This window comes from Somniosus microcephalus, chromosome 3 (assembly GCF_052327205.1).
Source record: "Somniosus microcephalus isolate GS21.2 chromosome 3, FLI_Smic_1.0, whole genome shotgun sequence".
NCBI lineage: Eukaryota > Metazoa > Chordata > Chondrichthyes > Squaliformes > Somniosidae > Somniosus > Somniosus microcephalus.
Window position 1 is genome coordinate 146258954 of NC_140989.1, and position 17964 is coordinate 146276917.

At 42.8% G+C, this 17964-nt stretch overlaps 1 protein-coding gene across 1 annotated transcript; it reads right to left on the reverse strand.

The window, feature by feature from the left end:
• Positions 1–4899: 4899 nt before the first annotated feature.
• bmp2a (bone morphogenetic protein 2a) lies at positions 4900–15742 on the reverse strand. Its single transcript, XM_085981713.1, has 3 exons — positions 15344–15742; positions 11842–12212; positions 4900–9165 (listed from the first exon to the last, which is right to left on the reverse strand). The coding sequence occupies exons 2-3, from the start codon at positions 12203–12205 to the stop codon at positions 8321–8323; spliced, it is 1209 nt and encodes a 402-aa protein (XP_085837839.1). The 5' UTR covers positions 12206–12212; positions 15344–15742; the 3' UTR covers positions 4900–8320.
• Between the last annotated feature and the right edge of the window lie 2222 nt (positions 15743–17964).

Consider the following 17964-nt stretch of genomic DNA (forward strand, 5'->3'; position numbering starts at 1 on the left):
TAATTGGCCAGGGAGGAGTCCCTTCCTGCAACCCGTGAGTGGCAGGCTGACTAAAGAACATCACTGATGGTATCTCTGGAGATGTCTGCAGGCCAAACTGTTTCACCCTCTCAACAAAGCACTATATTGTGGATAGAGTGGAAAAGGTTAATAAAGGGGAGAAAAATAAGAGCATTTAAAATCTTCAATAAAAATAATTGCACACTACACTCTGCTATATTTGAGGTAATGGAGTGTAGCATTCAAGTAAATAACTCTAAATTCAGTTAACACTTCAATAAATTGTTTAGGTAATTGCTTACAATGTGGGTTTAGCAACTCAGCGGAACTTTGTTTGCAAAAGTGGAAGGTGTTGACTAAAAATGACTTAAGACATTGCTGAGAGTCTAATCCTCTGATTACGAATGGAATGATGATTGCTCATCTCATAGTCATTGGCCAACTGCATTAGGGAATTCCAAATTCCCAATCGGTTACCTGTCAGTTGCAAGCATCAACAGCATAGGAACATGAAGCTAAACTATGCTAAGGCTGCTACATTAAAAACTCCCAAACTGTACTCGGTAACTAAAAAACAAACAGCTGCAAGGCAAGAGAACCTAGAGTAAGTTTGAAACCCTACAGTAGCTGTAAGTCGAACCATTGCCCTGCTCATTGATAACAGTTCTAAGTAATAAAGTGGGCACAGTGGCAGATCGTCTAAGCAGATGCTTGTGGTGGCAGATGTCCTAGCTGAGCAGACACTTAGTAGTAGGTCCTCTAGCTAAGTAGATACTTGTAGTGGTGGAATATGCTAACAGATATGCATAACATCAGATGCCCCAACTAAGCAGACATAATAGTATTTGCAATTACTAATAACCTTCACGTTAAAAGGTCTCAAATTATTTTTAATTCATTCTTGGAATATGGGCATGTCTGGCAAGGCCAGCATTTATTGCCCATCCCTAATTGCCCTTGAGAAGGTGGTGGTGAGCCGCCTGCCTGAACCGCTGCAGTCCATGTGGTGAAGGTACTCCCACAATGTTGTTAGGTAGGAGGTTCCAGGATTTTGACCCAGCGACGATGAAGGAATGGCGATATACTTCCAAGTCATGATGGTGTTGCTTGGAGGTGAACTTGGAGGTGATGGCGTTCCCATCCACCTGCTGCCCTTGTCGCAGGTTTGGGAGGTACTGTTGAAGAAGCCTCGGCGAGTTGCTGCAGTGCAATAGTACGCACTGCAGCCACGGTACACTGATGGTGGAGTGAGTGGATGCTTAAGGTGGTGCCAGCATGAGTTATTTTTTTAACGAGCAATGACTTGTTATATAGATAAAGACACATGTAGTGACAGGTACCGTACCTGGACAGATTCTCATAGTAGCAGCTCCTCAGTGGTTGATACTATAACCAAGTAAGCACTTGTTTAATTGAAAACAATTCTTTAATCATAGATAATTTTAGTTGCTCATACTCTTAATGGCTGACACTTGAGCAAATATTTTTCATACCAGACAGAGATTGTTGGTGTGTAAAAGATTGTCAAATATTACAGGTGGTGATTAGGGACACAGGTGGTTCTAAGAAAACTGTTGAGACAATCCTAAGCATGACATACCACAATTCAAAGGAGCCTGTCATCTGGAAGAAGAAAATAAAGGCCTGCATTTGTATACTACCCAGCAATTTAATATTAAACACTGGGATCATTATTCTAAGCCTGAATTGCATCATCTCATGGGATTCCATAAACAGTCGCAATATTCTAGCTAAAATCATTAATGCAAAGACAGACTTTCTATACGTGTAAACCAAATTTTTACTGTACGCATGGGAAAATCTTTGCAATGTTTTTAATAATATGATGCAATAATTGTTTTGGTTTTTTAAAACCCACACCACAGAAAATGTACAAGTGGTTACCAAAAAAAAGGGCCATATGCGAATAAAGTGTTTGGCAGAGATGGAACTCAATGTTTTTCAGCCTTAAAGCACAAAAAAATCTATTTGCACAGCTTTATTTTCTGTTACAGCAGGATTGTGGTGGATCCATTTCACTCATCAGGTTCCGATGTAGTAATGAGCGTGTGGGGGTAGTTATTTCCATAATGCCACAGACGTTCTAATTTTTTTTCTATGTCTGTACTTTGAAGGAGGAAAAAGCACTGAGGGCAGTGTGTACGTGTGTGTGTGTGTGTGTACGTGTGCGTGAGTGTGCGCGCTGTCATAACTAGCTTTTTTTTGTCCAGAATGTTCTTTACAACTCGAGCAGATGCTAATTTTACAATCATGTTTGGCCAGCACCAAGGTGCATGTGCGTTATAACGTTACAAAGATAAAAGTGTTTTCTTTTATTTCTTGCACAAAGCCAAATAGCACAGGCACTGGCCCCAACCTCTGCATTCAAGTGGAACAAGAATTTCCAGCACAGTGAGAGTACAGTGTGCATTTTGTAAGTGCACACAGTTGGAACAGAAATGCTCTGATTATACTCAGTAGATAGGAAAGTTATGTGTGAGTAATGCCTAGTGCAGGAGATCTTTGGAATGGATGAGTGTATAATTTCCACACTGGGATTAATGTAAGGTTTTTACAGTTTAGCAATGAAAACAAACCATTACGCTCGCAATAGCCTTACTTTATCAGGAAGTGAAATTACCCTTTGAAATTTAGCATTTGTCCCGCAGTCAGCTTTCCTTTAAAATATTTGTCAGACTTTCACTGAACTTTACATTGGACCGGGCACACAACGACTTGCTGCTTCTGAAATGAATAAAGGCAACGATTCAGCGAGAGAGTAATTCCACAGCAATTTACTTCTGCTAGTGTGGTCAAGTTGTTTCAGTTTAAATTTAGAACATATGAGCTTTAAAAAATCATCGAAATGAACAAAATGAGAAGCTTCAAATAAACCGTGTTATAGATTGCTGCACAACCGGGTTTTTTTTATAACTAGCATTACAGGGTAGGAATAAGTGATATAAAGTTGCAACAGAAACACATCATAGCTTGAGTGCCTATTTGAAAACATTTTTTTTTGTAAGGACATAAGCTGAACTGAGTTCCATTTGAAATCATTTTTTCCTTTAATTTTCTCCCCTCTTCTCTAGCTGTTGAGTCTTGGTGGGGTACTGTCCCACGGATGCCGGCAGCTTTATTTTAGAGTGACGCATAGAGGGGCAAAAGATAGACAGGCATGCTCACTCATCGAATGGTGTTGACATCGTTAATTAAGAAGCTGAGGTGCAGGAGTCTCAGTAGATTCAACATTAAACATGTCCAACCAATGCAGAGCAGCGAAGTCAATGGGATGTTGAACTACATAGCCAAAAGAGTAGAAAGTAAGTCATGGGAGGTAATGACCAAACTTTATAATGCTCTGTGTCAGACCGCACCTTGAATATTGAAACGAGTTCTGCTCACCAGGAACTCGGGGAGACATTCAGGAGGCAGTGCAAGGCTCGTTCCCAGTGTCAACGGTCTGTGTTGTGAGGAACGGCCAGGAGAGAATTAGGCTTGGCAGCCTAGAATCTGAGAGAGAGATGATCTTATAGAGGGATTGAAGATTGTTAAGCAGTTAGAGAAAGTTAACCCGGAACCTTACTTCAAATTAAACTGCAGAACCAGGACTAGGGGACGCATGTTCAAACGGGAGAAGGTAACTCTAAGACTGATATCAGGAACAACTTCTTCACACAAAGAGTGATCAATGCGTGGAATAAACTTCCAGACAGATTAGTGGAGGAATTACCCAGGAATCAGTTAAGAAACAACTGGATTTTTAGGATCTCTCTGAACTAACATGGCCTTCCTCATCTTGTAATTATCTTGTAATTGTGTGACTTCAAAAAAGTGCTCTTTAATCTCGTTACAAACGTAGACAATTGCAGTCTATTCCACCATGGAATTAGAGCCAATTCTAATCCTCATCCGATGATCAGGAGTGAAAAAAAGCCCAAATGATTGTATTTCTCTCTAGCCCATGGGCACTGAGATCGTTTGCGGTGTTCCTACTATCACGCCAGCTGAGATCAGATAAGTCAGCACAACCCAGGGATCAAACATTGAATCCTTCTGGTCTGTGTGCCTCCGTACAACCACGAAACTTTTAGCCACTAAACTTTTTTTGCATTTGAAAACTCAACGCAACAAAACCTGCCATCTATAGGTCAAGCAGAGACCCAGCTAGCGCTGAAAGAGTTTACACATAGCTTGCTGTGTGTAAATTAAAAATAAACTCAGCAAAGTAAACAAGAGGTTCCTGGTTGGGGCTCCAATTACCAGCTTTTTTTTGCAAAGTGGAAAAGCAAACTATCTAGTGAATTAAAACTGCAGCAAAACAACATAGGTCTGTAGCATCATAAGAATGTGAAATATTACCAAACGATACGTCGGGCTAACTCCACAACAGTATGAATAAACTGAGAGAACATGATATGTTATGGGAGAAGAACAAATATGTGAAAGTTTTTTAACCAAACCTCAGAAAGCTTTTAGAACAGAATTTGGCATGTACATCTGCAAATTGTGCAGTCTCCATTAAAAGAAAGTTAAGATATTGTACCAGAAACTCAGCACCTTCAGGAGACAGAAGGATAGAAATTATTATGTGAATAAAAAGATAGTTAATAGTTCTTCCCTTGAGAGGCAAAAATCAAGAAAGCACTGCACAATCCAATAAATGTTCTACATGGTATTTACAACAGATACAGTAAGTCACACATGTTGTTGAATGATTAGAGGCAGAGCAACCTTGAATAGACTTTGACAGACATGCACCTCAACTATAATTCTAACTATATCTTAAAATCTAACCTTGAACTCAGAGTAGTTTTTGTAGCCTACAAGGCAGCAGTACTGCTGCTACTGTTGAGGGCAGCAAGTCCTGCATTTATCTTTTCTCAAAACCTAGAAATCAACCCGATAATTATATATCAATGTCATGCAAGTAAAATATAGAGATTGGCTAGTTGTTCTGCCAAGAGTTGCTGATGGGACATCTGACGCCCCCATTTAGTCAGTGGCCTTTGTCTTACACTGTGCTGTTGCTGGGTGTTACCACAGTGCCAGCTAATGGTAAGGAACAAGTCAGATTTTAAAATCACATACATCAGTCTAGAATTATGGAGTAAGAAAAAATAAAATTGCCAGCTGTTAGCATCAAAGTGAATTGAAAACAGTGCAAGATATATATATATATATATAGATTTGTCTTGTACTTGACATACTTTTCTTCAGTCTTCTCCCTTCCTCTTCTGAAGGCTCTAACTCATGATTCCATGGGTGTCAGCAATGGTATCTCACTATGGCAGAAGATTTTGTCCGGTCAATGTTCTAATATCCTTACTGTCAGATCTACAGAGAGAACCAAATAGAACAGCCCAGGCATAGGACTTGGGACTTTTCCCAGTCTGCATGGTTCAGCTCAGTACTCCACCCTAAGCAACATTTACTTGCTGTGCTTTCAGGGAAACTACTTGACATGCTTTTGACTGGTAATTATTTGATACAGGTGCACATACACACCACTATTATCGACAATGTAATTCTTTCGGTCAATTTTCCCTCCTCCTCTCCCACAGCTGTTGGCTACTCCTGGGATTCAGTTTGATGGGGTCCCGAATTTCATTGAACCCCGAGTTGCATTTCTTTATGTATGAGCTTAGACTGAGACTGTTTGCAGGCTATTCAACTTCTGGGAGTGTCACAACTGTGCCTGATCTCGTCCTCCTTGTCTGGCATCCGCACGTGTGCACTTTCCAGCAGGGGTCACTGAAAAGTGATCAGGAGTGGGAACCTTAAATGGTTTCCCACTTTCAGGTCCAGGTGTATTGAGGCCAACTGTAGCACTCAAACTGCCACCCCAACTGAGATCAGCTAACTCCACATAGGCCAGGAACCAAACCTGGGACCTTTTGTCCTCTTATCACTCAGTTGCACATTCCCTTCACCAACTGAGCTATTGGAGGAAATGGACAATGCAATTTTTTAAACAAGCATCCAAATTTAAATGTTACTTAACGTAACAGTAGAAGATAGCATTTAAAATCAGTCTCTTAGATTGACTATCACGAAAACATAAGAGGCTGCTGGTTGAGCTGGACTACTTAATTTTATAATGAGCCTTCTTCAAAGCTGTAGATGAATCTGATTGGGTAAAATAATTCAACAGGTGGCAGACAAAGGTACAAAATGTGTTAACCCTGTCCGCATCTAAATGATAAAATGCATGATAGTCAGCAAGTGGCACAGTCAAAAAATACAGATGCTCTTAACTAAGGCCTTGTAAGAAAAGACATCTGAAATGACACAGAGTTGCATTTAATTGTTTAATCTGTGTTTAAAGATGCTTAGGGTTGAAGGTAAATTGTGGAAGCACTAAAGTTCATGGTAAACAAGACGGCTGATAAATGTGTCCAAAGAGGTTATTTTCTGTGGATTAGCAGTCACTGTTGTGACAGGGTCAAAAGGTGCTGCTAACCTTCTTGGTGACTTACACAGATTCTATCTAAAACCCATTTAAAAGACATAATGCCTCATAATATTAAACATCTATTTTAATGTATATTTCTGCTGTCAGAAGTAAGTAATTATTACCCTAAAGTATCTCTGATGAGCTTGGGAGAGGGTGGGGGAGAACAAAAGTATGGGAACTGACATTGCATCTGCTTTCAATGATGTTTGCCTTTTCTGGTAAATATTAATGAATTCTTTGTAAGAGCACTTCCAGTATCTGTGGCTAGAAGTACTTTGCAATGTTTTTTTTTAAGGTTTTGCATAGGCTGCATATAATGTCACATCTCCTGCTTGTGACAATTTGAGGGCAAAATATGAAAGGAGTTTAGAAATGATATCTTATTGGCACTAGTTTCTATCAGAACAATGCTGATAGATATTAAGGTGACCAATTTTCACTATTTTCCAGTATAGCTAACAAACCTGTTTGCAGTCAAAAAATGTTTCACATTTTTAATGTAGAAGGTCCTATTGCCTCTTTTGAAACTCTTAATTGTTGTAGCGTGACCATTAGCTATGTATGCTTTGTATATTAGTACAAAAAACACACTGGGGCTAAATATATATATATATTTAAATCAATCCCATGTAGGTAGCAAATTAAAGCATTTTCATGAGGGAAAGAAAGAACTGGCCTTTACATAGCACCTCTTAAGACCTCAGGATGTCCCAAAGCATTTCCTGTTCAGTTAATTAGTTTTGAAACATAGGTACTGTTGTTGTGTAGGCAAATGTATGAGACAAATGGCCAGACAATCTGCTTTGGTTGAGGGAGAAATGTTGGCTAGGACACCAGGAAACCCTCCTGCTCTTCTTTAAATAGTGCTATGGGGTCTTTTATATTCACTTGAGTAAGCAGGTGAAACCTTCGTTTATGGTCTAATCTGAAAGACAGCACCTCCCACAATGCAGTACTCTCCCAGTATGGTCAAGCTAGACTATGTGCTCAAGTCCTGACCAGGTACTTGAACTCACGACCTACTGACTCAGAGACTTGAGTAATACCACTGAGCCAAGCTGCCACTTACTTGTGAAGCTTTCTGTTGGCACGTTTTCTTCCTTTTAAAGATGGGATTTAAGATTTTTCCCAGCATTCACGCTTGATCTCACTAGAAGTTGAATAACGGGTCCATTTTGCCTCTGGCCTCTATCTAATTTAACCACCTGTAAACTACAAGGAGCAGCCCAGTGTTATTTTACACTGTTTGCTATTTAGACCTTGCTACAATTACTTTTGTATGCATTCCAATCCCTAAACCCTTCATCTTATTATCGGTAAGCTTTTCAAGATTGCTATGCCAAAAATTTTAATGTGCCACATGTCAGAAAACGCTTTGAAATGGTGGGACTCACGTCGGTACACGTTCTGAAACATTTTAGATTCTTAGTTTGCCTGCCCCCAGCTGAGAAAAAAGGTTTCATTGCGAGTTTTCTTTCAACCATATATACTTCAGACAGATGTGGATTGACGATTTATGTACAAACCCTATATTTATCTTTGATTACATATAAATACAAATTAGCTATTTTCTAAAAGTGGTTACAATATCAATAAATACAAAATAAGAATTTGACCATTATACTTCATGTGTTGGGGGTTAAACCCATATAAACATGTACATCTGAAATACAATTAAACATTATTTAAAAAGGAACAATTCTCTGATTAAAATATTTATTTTCCCAATTTCTTTTTAAGTAGACATAAATATATTTTCAAAATAGATGCTCCTATTTTGTTAATTTTTTTATATAAATAGTGTCTTCATTGGGAAATAGTAAAGTGTCAAGTTTTTTTTCCTCTGATAATTTTTTTTCTGCTTTAACGACATCCACAACCCTCCACAACCATATCTTGGTAGTTCTTTAATACAACTTTGTCGTATTCATCAAGATAAAGCATGGAGATGGGACTGAGGTCTGTTGGGACGCAGCACGCCCTGGGAATGTTTGCATTGACAGAGTTCACCAAAGTCTGCACAATGGCATGGTTCGTTGAGTTTAAGTGATCTGCCAGTGGAAACGGGCACTCTCCTTGGCAGTAAAAGGCGTGATATCCCGGAGGTGCCACTATCCAGTCATTCCACCCCACATCACTGAAATCCACGTATAAAGGATGCCGCTTGCAGCTAGACCTGAGCCTCTTCTTCTGCTTGTGCTTGGCCTGACGCCTCACTCTTTTCTCAAGAGTATGTCCTTTGCCATCATGGCTAAACGTCACCAATAAAGGCCTCATCTGGGGCCAGCTTTCTTCATCTTGGTGCAAGGACCGACTGATCCTGACATGTCCTTTTGAATGTCTGCACTCCTGGTCCAAGTGGATGACTTCCACCATAAACCCATGGTTGGGCTGGCCCTGTACGGTCCATCTCATAACAGAAGGGCTGACGTCAAAGCTCTCCCATTTGCTGGCACTGTGGTGCACCAGCTTCGTGTCCAGCAGTCGCGTGATGGGATCGCTGCCAGAGGGCGCCGTGGATTTGAGAATCTCGTACACATTGATGCGATGGTAACCACTGCTGACGTTCATGCAGGCTTCTCGCACCTGCTTGCGGTAGATCCTCAGTTCAGCCGAGGTGATGAGCTCCTCCCTCGGTATAGAGTTCAAATTGAAGAAAAAGCGGCGGGTTGTCTCTCCTCTGGCTCCAGGCAACTCCTCCATCAGTTCTAATACAAGAAAGACATCAGAACCACCGTTAGCCACAACATTACATGACTCGCTGCTGGCAACTTGACCTGACATAACGTTGAAATACATGAAACACAACCGCCCAATGTTGATGCAGAAACTTACATCTTGTTTGAATTAATTATTACATAATGTATTAGTTACAATACCAATATAAATGAATAGTCAATAGATAGTAATCCCATCACAGGAGTGCATATGCTTTGAATAAAAGAAGATTTTCTCCCCCTTCTGATCTAACTTTCACTAACAAAATATCAACCCTGCGGTATATCCGAGCCTCTCAACTTGAGAAACGTGCAAAGGAAATAGTCCAACCGGGTAGATTCTATGCAAACACAGTACAATCTACTTCCCATCTTAATCAGGTTGTAGATTTCGAAATGATATTTGTAGATCAGCCGTTTTAGGACGGGATGGGTTGTGAACTAAAGATGTTTAAGTAGATTTGTTTATTTTTAGTTTTAATCCTCAACTATTAAGAAGAGGAAACATAACCAGGAGCCCGAGCTACTCGTGCCTGGTATTCCGACTGAAGTCCTTATTTTGCTTAAATGTCATTAACCACAGGAATGTTTACAAATCGTTAGTGATACGTCCATGCAGGGGATCCAACCTGAGACATCTGAATCGCCAAGAATTTCTTACGAAAAGCTGCAAAAGTGTGAAGTGTTCATTTGCTCAGCTTGGCGAGTTAAGTTTGGAAGACGCATTTTAATGTTTTGTAATACTGGCATGTCACGCACAGACTCAGGGTACAAATAATTATAAGGGGGAATTCATTCCGATTTGGTCACATGCGAGTCCGCTGGAGGGTCCCCTTGATGCTGGTGCAATACAGCACTGGTCCAAACCACACTGTTCCTGGATCACCACATATGCGCCGTTTGGTAAACACTCTGGCCCATACAAGCGATTGCGCCATATTATGTAATTACCTTTCAAAGGTTTAGCCCCTGAAGCCATTTGAAAATAGTCCCACTCACACTGAAAACACGCCGCATTGTTTTACTCCCTGCCAATGTGCCCATCTGTACATTTGTGGCGTTAACACAGCCGAGAAATGCTATGAAATATTTTAGGACTTGCCCTTGTTCTAAGAATATATACCCCATACTTAATAACACGGTCAATTTTCACACTTGCTTTCAGCTGGGGGCGGTTTCCCTGAAAAAAAGAACTGCATTTGGCTTCTTGTAATTAAAAGTTGAGTGGATTCAAAACAAAAATCAAAAGCCGGAGTGTGGCTGCAGTCTGTGCAGGATTCAGCCAGGCCAGTTTAAAAAAATATATACTTGGTGCAGAGTAGAAGAGCAGCTTCGGAGTGCAACGACCCTGTGGTCGTTAGGACCTCGAAGACACCTTAAGCTTCAGTGATACAAGATTGGCATCAGATGCAAATACTTTTTTTCTTGAACACAGTGGATTTATTAAGACTTGTTTTAGTTCTTTTGTGGGGGAGGGATGCTGATTCGACAGTCTTGTAAATAAAGTTGCCGTGCTTGTGAACCAAACGTATTTGTATTTAATATCCTATTCTTGCAAACTTTTGAGAGATGGGGGGGGGGTGGGGTTAACATTCAAACAGATTTGAACGCGAGGTCCGTGTGTAATCTAAGAAAAGCACTGCGACACTTTAATCCACTTGGTATGGCTAATGAACCGCTCCTGCATCGTCCACCAAGCATTTGGGAGAAGGATTTCCCAGACTGTCTTCAAAGTATTCATGCTCAGCGATGAATCTATGCAAGAGCCAAGGCATTGTCTAAACTCAACAGATACCCAATATCAATAATTCAGAGATCTATGTGAACCACAAAGGATTCGCTCACCAGCGTGTCAGTGAGGATTATTAAAGTATCAAGTCCCAGGTACCTGTGTGTGATCTGTGCAATATATGTGACATCTCGTGTGAAAACAAAGGGTTCTAGAAACACGCAAATGCTTTGTAACCTCTCCGCAAACAAGAGGCAAAACCCAGATAAGATAAGCTTCAGGTGGTTTGGGGAGAATAAATATTTATGCCCATTGTTGCATACTCTACCTTGGCATGCAAAAATGTGCTCACGTCATAAAAATAGCAAATCATTAACCAGATCGCCCCCACAACACCCATTCCACGATAACACTCCCGATGTGTTGGCTGTCAAGACAAAAAATAATCTGCATGTTCTCCCCACGGTCTCGGGGCAAAAACGCATAGCGGGCAACGTGTTCAGTAGAACTTGGGGGGGGGGGGGGAGAATGTGCTATATCGGCTTGAAGTTGACTTGTGCTGTGAACCGAATGGCCCAACCAACAGGAAATGCAACTTAAAAAAGTGTTGCTGAGATCTAAAATCAAATGAGTCTGCTCTTCAATTCAGATCATGCACCAAAGAGCTGACAGCACAGATCCTAAACACTGTTCTTCGTGTGTGTACACACTACAAGCACAGACACACCACTGTATATAGAGAAATATGCTGTGTGTGACTCCCTACATTTTACACATGCAAATGTTAGTAGTATACACGCCGTGTACATTATGTGGACACACACACGCACACACTGTACAGGTATGATTTGTTGGATAGACTTGATTTCAGCCCCAGATTGAGGGAGCTGAGCTGTGTGACGACTCGGGCCACCTGACAGGCTGCTGCCCAGTCTTACCTTCGTGGTGGAAACTCCTGACGGTATTGGCGTGGCTGGCTGGTCTCTCGGGGAACTGGGACAGGACCGAAGCGCCCTGCTCCTGACCTTCCTCTCCGGAGTGCAGCTTGTACAAGTCCACCATGTACTGCGGGATCACCGGGTTCTTGCTGGGGTGCGGGCGACGGCGGAGGCCGAACATGTTGAGCAAGCGGACCTCGAACTCCTGGAGCATGTCCTCGGTCTGGAGGGGGCTCGTCCGGCCCGAGTTGGCTTGCTGGTCGGCGAACTTTTTGCGGCCGACCTCGGGGATGAGCCCGGCCGAGCCTCCAAAGAGAACTTGACAGAGCAAGAGCACCATCAAAGATCGTCTCCCTGCAGTCATCGTGTCTCTGCGGGGAGCAATCGGGGCAAGATGTTATTTCACGGTCACAAGTGGAAATCGTGGCAAGACACACACACACAGAGACAAAATTAAAAGCTTGTTCAGAGGGACAGGCAGGGAGGGAAATACAGTGACAGGCAGCGATGGGGAGAGGGGAGAGGAATGGAAATTAAAAAGAAAAATAATAGTTATAAAGAGTGGAGTGGAGAAGTGAAAGGAATTTCTCTTCCCCTTTGGTTACGAGCTGGTGCGGTGTAGAACAGGACTGTAAGAGCGAAGGGGGGGAAGGTGAAAGAAGCTGCTTTTAATTTTGAATGAGTCGAGCGAGTAAAAGCAAGAGAAGGGGTATCGAAGGGAGAAGAGGGTTTTTTAAATATAGCGAAGGGGAGCCGAGCACACACGTGTGGTGTGTGAGCCGACTTGTTTACGTTTGTTGAGCTGTTGTGTCTGGAATGGGACAGATCACAGAGCGGGAGTACAACAGACGCACAGGTGCTGGCTCCGCCACTGCTGGTGCCTGGGCTCACTGCAGCAAAATGCAAATATCCCGGTTACCTTTCACAGAGCAGCCGACCAGCTCAAAAATCACACGACTGGGGCGTCCATTTAAACGCGCCGCACATGGAAATCTTGGGAGAGTTTTTTTTTAATATATAAATTTGTCCCGTCCGCAGAAAACACGGCGTGCCGCACTCTGCCAGCCCAGTCTCGATTAAGCTCTTGTTTCTCTCATCCCCCCCTCCCGAAAAAAAAGGCTCGCAAGACGCCGAAACATCTGGTTTGGGAGGGGGAAAAAGTTCATACGAGGTTTTTTTTTTCTCCCTCCTTTTTTCGATCGTTTTCACATCCACCAGAGGTTTTGTTTCCCTGTTGTGCCTCGGGCGCGAAGTTCACGAAGCGCCCGGGACGTGACTCCTCTCTCTCTCTCTCTCTCTAAAGTAAGGGCCGGTGAGCCGGTGTGCCCTGCGACCAGAGTGTAACTACCTGTGCTGGCTGCCTGTGGCCGCTCGGGACTCCTCTATCGCCGGCGTCTTTCACCCACATTGCTCGCTGTTAATTCCACACTGTCTCTTTCGTCCCAGAACCACGTTAAGAAGATCTCCAGAGAGAGAGAGAGAGAGAGAGCAGTCGGCCTTTTTACACAGCTCAATCAGCAGAGGGAGAGGAACCAAACATATATATATTGAATATATACACGAGAGGGGAACAGAATCCCAAACGACTCATCCAATCTGGTTTACTCACTGATAACTAACGATTAAGAAAAGTCCATCATTTCTTGACAGGATCGCCCCTAATATATATATACACTATATATAATCCAGAGTGAGTGGGTGATTGTAGCAGCAGAGTATTTTTGGGGTTGGCTTTATTTGACGTGTAACAGGATTGCTTCTCCTGCTCCACAGTAATTGAATGAGGTTTTTTTTATGCGTCCTTTGTTGCACTCTGATGTCATGACCCCCGGGCTAAAGCAGCGTTCTGCCAATCAAACCGGGTAATGATTCCTGACACAGACTCGACATTCAGATCATAGCAATAGATTGTCTTTGGCAGCGCAAAAAAAAACCTGGGAAGCCTGGGAAGAGGATGCATGCAGCAGCAGCAGCAAATTGCCCTTCGAATTTCTTTTGAAGGGCGGGGGGGGGGGGGGGGGGAGAAACACGAAAAGTGCGCAAGAAAAACTTCCACAAATGCATTTCAAAAAAACACACACACACCTCTTAAATACCGCCTTCGCCTTTTAACCCTTTCAGAGCCCGAACTCGCCCCGGGACAGCGTGATTTCTAACTCCACTGGATAGACTTTGATGTATTCAGGTTGAGGCTATAATTATTTATGGGGCGGTAGGTTTGCAGGCCAGACATGTGAACACCTCATTTTATATATTAGAAATGGGTTGGTTCTGTGGACGTTTCAAAAGTCAAATTTCCATCACAGAAATTGAGTCCTGATAAAGCACACACTTAATCTCAAATGAGTTTTTAAAAAAAGGTAGGGCGAGTTCCTTCAAAACATTTCTTAAGACGACTCATAAATCGGGAGCTTTTCCTCAACATGTTTTATTTACTCATCTGAACCTGGAGATATTATCTCGGCGCTTTAAGTATTCAGGATGTGGATGGGATTGGGAACTCCCGTTGGGACAGTTAGGAATTCACACGCATAAAAGGTTCACCCAAGAGATGAAGGAAGGAAGGAGGAATATTGCAACAACAAAAAAAAGCTTCCTCAGTTTCATAGGAGTTTTAATAACAGAAAAAGTTTATGAGATAATCAACTGGTGTACGTTTTTAAAAAAAAAAATGAATCAAAAAAGACCTGTGATCGGGCCGGAGATTTCAGGCAGGGATGTGGTCGGGAAAAAGCACTTGTGTTTCCTGAATAGATATTGGAAGAAATTATGAACGAAACAAGGTCAGGTCTGACATGCTGCAGAGAGAGAGAGAGAAAGGCAGAGCTCCGGGAACAGTGCGCCAACTTCCGGACGGGCTGCGAACGGCCAGTTGGTTGGATTTTCCAGCTTCACAACAACGGCTCCTTTGTACGGCTCTCGCACACAAGAGTCAAATCATTTGAGACTCCCGCTAACACAAATCGGATTATTCCCCCTCCGCGCTGCAGTTTAGAGCCTTCTCTTCACAAATTAATTTTTTTTGGGGGAAAAAAACTTTCTTTAAAAAAATAACTTTCTATCCAGGTGCCAAAGTCATGTGGGTGCCGCGCCGAGCGGGGTGGGAAGTGAGGTAGAGTCGAGCTGGAAAGGTGAAGGAAACATCAAACCAGAAAGAACAAGTGTATCAAAGAGGGAATAAAACAATGATTACGGGACATGGCTTCTGCTGTAAATTAGGGAATTCTTGTAAGGAAGAACGGTAAGACATGTGACTGAATTTAAAAGGATATGAAGAACAAGTTAAAAGTAATGGAAAGTAAATCAATTATCCAAAGGATCAATTATACTGTAATAATAATAAATACCTTTTGTTTTAGTTGGCCTGCCGCGATTAATCAATCAAAATAAGTAAATGACTTTTATTTTATAATTGCATCAAATCATTCTCAAAAGCCTTTCCGCGTGAAGTAAATCTCAGCCCGGGCACACACACACACACACACACAAAACAGCCCCTTACCTGATTGAGAATATTGCATTAGATCAGGCAGCTGCCCCGAGGAGAAGCTGGAACCCGGCTGCTCCTGTCAGCGGGGTTAGATGAAAAAGTGCAGAACGGGAAGAAAAGGTGAACCATTTCACTGGGTGTGCAATCTCGGAGACATAAGAGGTTATCCCTGGATGCGCGAAACTCCAGAGGAGGGTCCGGGCGCCCGATTTAAAGCATCTGCACACCAAGTCAATTCTTCCGAGCGGATGACTTCACACTCGCTCATGCAAGGCACTCTTGACTTACTCCTTTCGCCTTCCTATATTGTGGCTGGCACCGGGAATGTTTACAGCACAGGAGTGACTCACTCATTTGAGAGACGATCTTCATATAACGTCATTACATCACAGAGGATTTTTGTGTTTTAAAAAAAAGGGTCTGTGTTTTGTGAGTGTAAACAGGGTGACTGATGCTGCGCCTGTGACACAGGGAGTTTCCTGCACACTGTCATAGGTTTTCTCCGTCAGAGAGAGAGAGAACTGTTACAAATCGGACTGGTGAAAAACTCTACTTGTTACAAGTCCTGGGAAAAGCTACATGACACGGTTTTACGCGCCAACAGTCAGATCTTTAAACAACGTCGTTTTTTTTAAATCTGGGAAAAATGTGTTTAAAGGGTGCATATATAAACTGCTTGGAATCAGAGATATTCTGGAGATTTATACTTTAATCAAATCCAATAAAGTAACGTTGGGTATGTTTAATAGGAAAGAGATTGATGCTGCGGGTTATTGGTCGCTTCTGATTCGGCAAACACTGCCGCTGTCACTCCTGTTTACAGGCAGGTATTACACGTCGCCTGGAGGCACCGAGGGAGAAAATACACGGGGGTTAAATAGACAGCAGGTGAATGGACTTCCCCCACACCTCTGCGTGGATTGAAAACCCCAACACCACACGTGATAATCTGATCAGATCTTACAAAATCCCAGTTGGCGGGGGAACTATACCCATTCTTATTCAAACTCAGCTCTCTTCACAGTACACATGCAAACTTTGGGGAGGGGGGGGGGTCCACCGGGCCCACCCCCCTCGCCCCCATACCCCTAGCCCCCATATTGTAATATACCATGTAGTTTTCATCAGACGGTACTATTGAGTGAATGGGAGGAACCGGGGATCTCAGAAAGTTGCTCACTCTGGGAAGTACGCGCGTTTGCAAATCACAGACACTCCCAGCCTACAAAAAAGCGTGGCAGATGTAACACAACACTGCACCAAATAACAACAGGGAGTCGCGGCCAAGATCGCGTTCTGTGGAAGGGTACACTGTCGGATTTGAGATCTTGGACCATTTTGTCTGCATTGGTCCTTTCAGAACGGCCAGCTCAAGATGTCACGTTTGAGAAGAGTTTTAACGGTATTCGGACCAGAGTGATTGGTTATCATTGGGTTTGGGAATTCGAGACTTCTATCATAATGGGATTGTGGTCTCACAGAATCACAGAAACCCCACAGTGCAGATAGAGGCCATTTCGGCCCATCGAGCCTGCACCGACACATATCCCACCCGATCCCCGTAACCCCACGTATTTTAATCCCCCTAACACTAAGGGTCAATTTATCATGGCCAATCAACCTAACCCGCACATCTTTGGACTGTGGGAGGAAACCGGAGCACCCGGAGGAAACCCACGCAAACACGGGGAGAATGTGCAAACTCCACACAGACAGTCACCCGAGGCCGGATTCGAACCCGGGTCCCTGGTGCTGTGAGGCAACAGTGCTAACCACTATGCCACCGTGCTGTCTCGTGTAAATCAATTAAAATTTTCCGAAATACCGGTCGGTTGTACGGTCTTTAGGCCCCTCCAAAAAGTCAATTGGCGATTAGTAGGCATGGGTTCATCTCGTTGTATACGGAGGTATAGAGAAAAGTCGTTTCGCAGTTGACGTTGGACCCCTAAACTAATGTTGGATTGTTAGAAATAGCCACTCTCTTGGGCCGGAACTCAAACTCAGCCTTCTTCGGGGGAAAGGCGGTTATCAATATTGTTAATTAAAAAAAAACAACTTAGTTGGGTAATGTATGTCTGCATGACTCGGTTAGAGAAATAGAGGGCACACATTTAAGTTCAGACACCAGTATTATTTGCACAGGTTTTGGAAAGGCCAACATCTGAACATGGAGTGGGCCTTCTCTCTGGGTTTCGTTTTCTGTAATTGGGATGGGAAATATTTTGCTACAATGTTTCTTCCCACAATGGTTTAGTTAATAACAGCAGTGCCTTGTATGTGATCGGAGCCCAAACAGACCAGGAAGCTATTAGGTTCCAACTTTAGTGTGTGTTGAGGCAGCTGACCCTAACTGGTGTGTCACATTTTAATTCATCGTCCCTGGGCTAGGAAAGAAAGGGGGAAATACAAATCTGCCAGGGTTCCCCTCATGATGATTATCCATTGACCAGTGCTGGAAAGCAGGTGTATGAACACTGGGTGAGATCAGGAACAGGATCAGGACGTCCTCCACCATCCAACAACAACAACTTGCATTTATATAGCGTTTTTAACGTAGTAAAACGTCCAATGAGTGTAAGCAGACAAAAATTGGCACCGAGCCAAAGAGGGAGACATTAGGATGGGCTTGGTCA

Excerpts from the sequence above, each read along its gene's own strand:
- bmp2a (XM_085981713.1), bottom strand. The coding sequence starts at position 12,205 with ATGACTGCAGGGAGACGATCTTTGATGGTGCTCTTGCTCTGTCAAGTT. Across the intron at positions 9,166-11,841 it reads CAGGAGTTTCCACCACGAAG|AACTGATGGAGGAGTTGCCT; the intron begins GTAAGACTGGGC and ends TTCTTGTATTAG.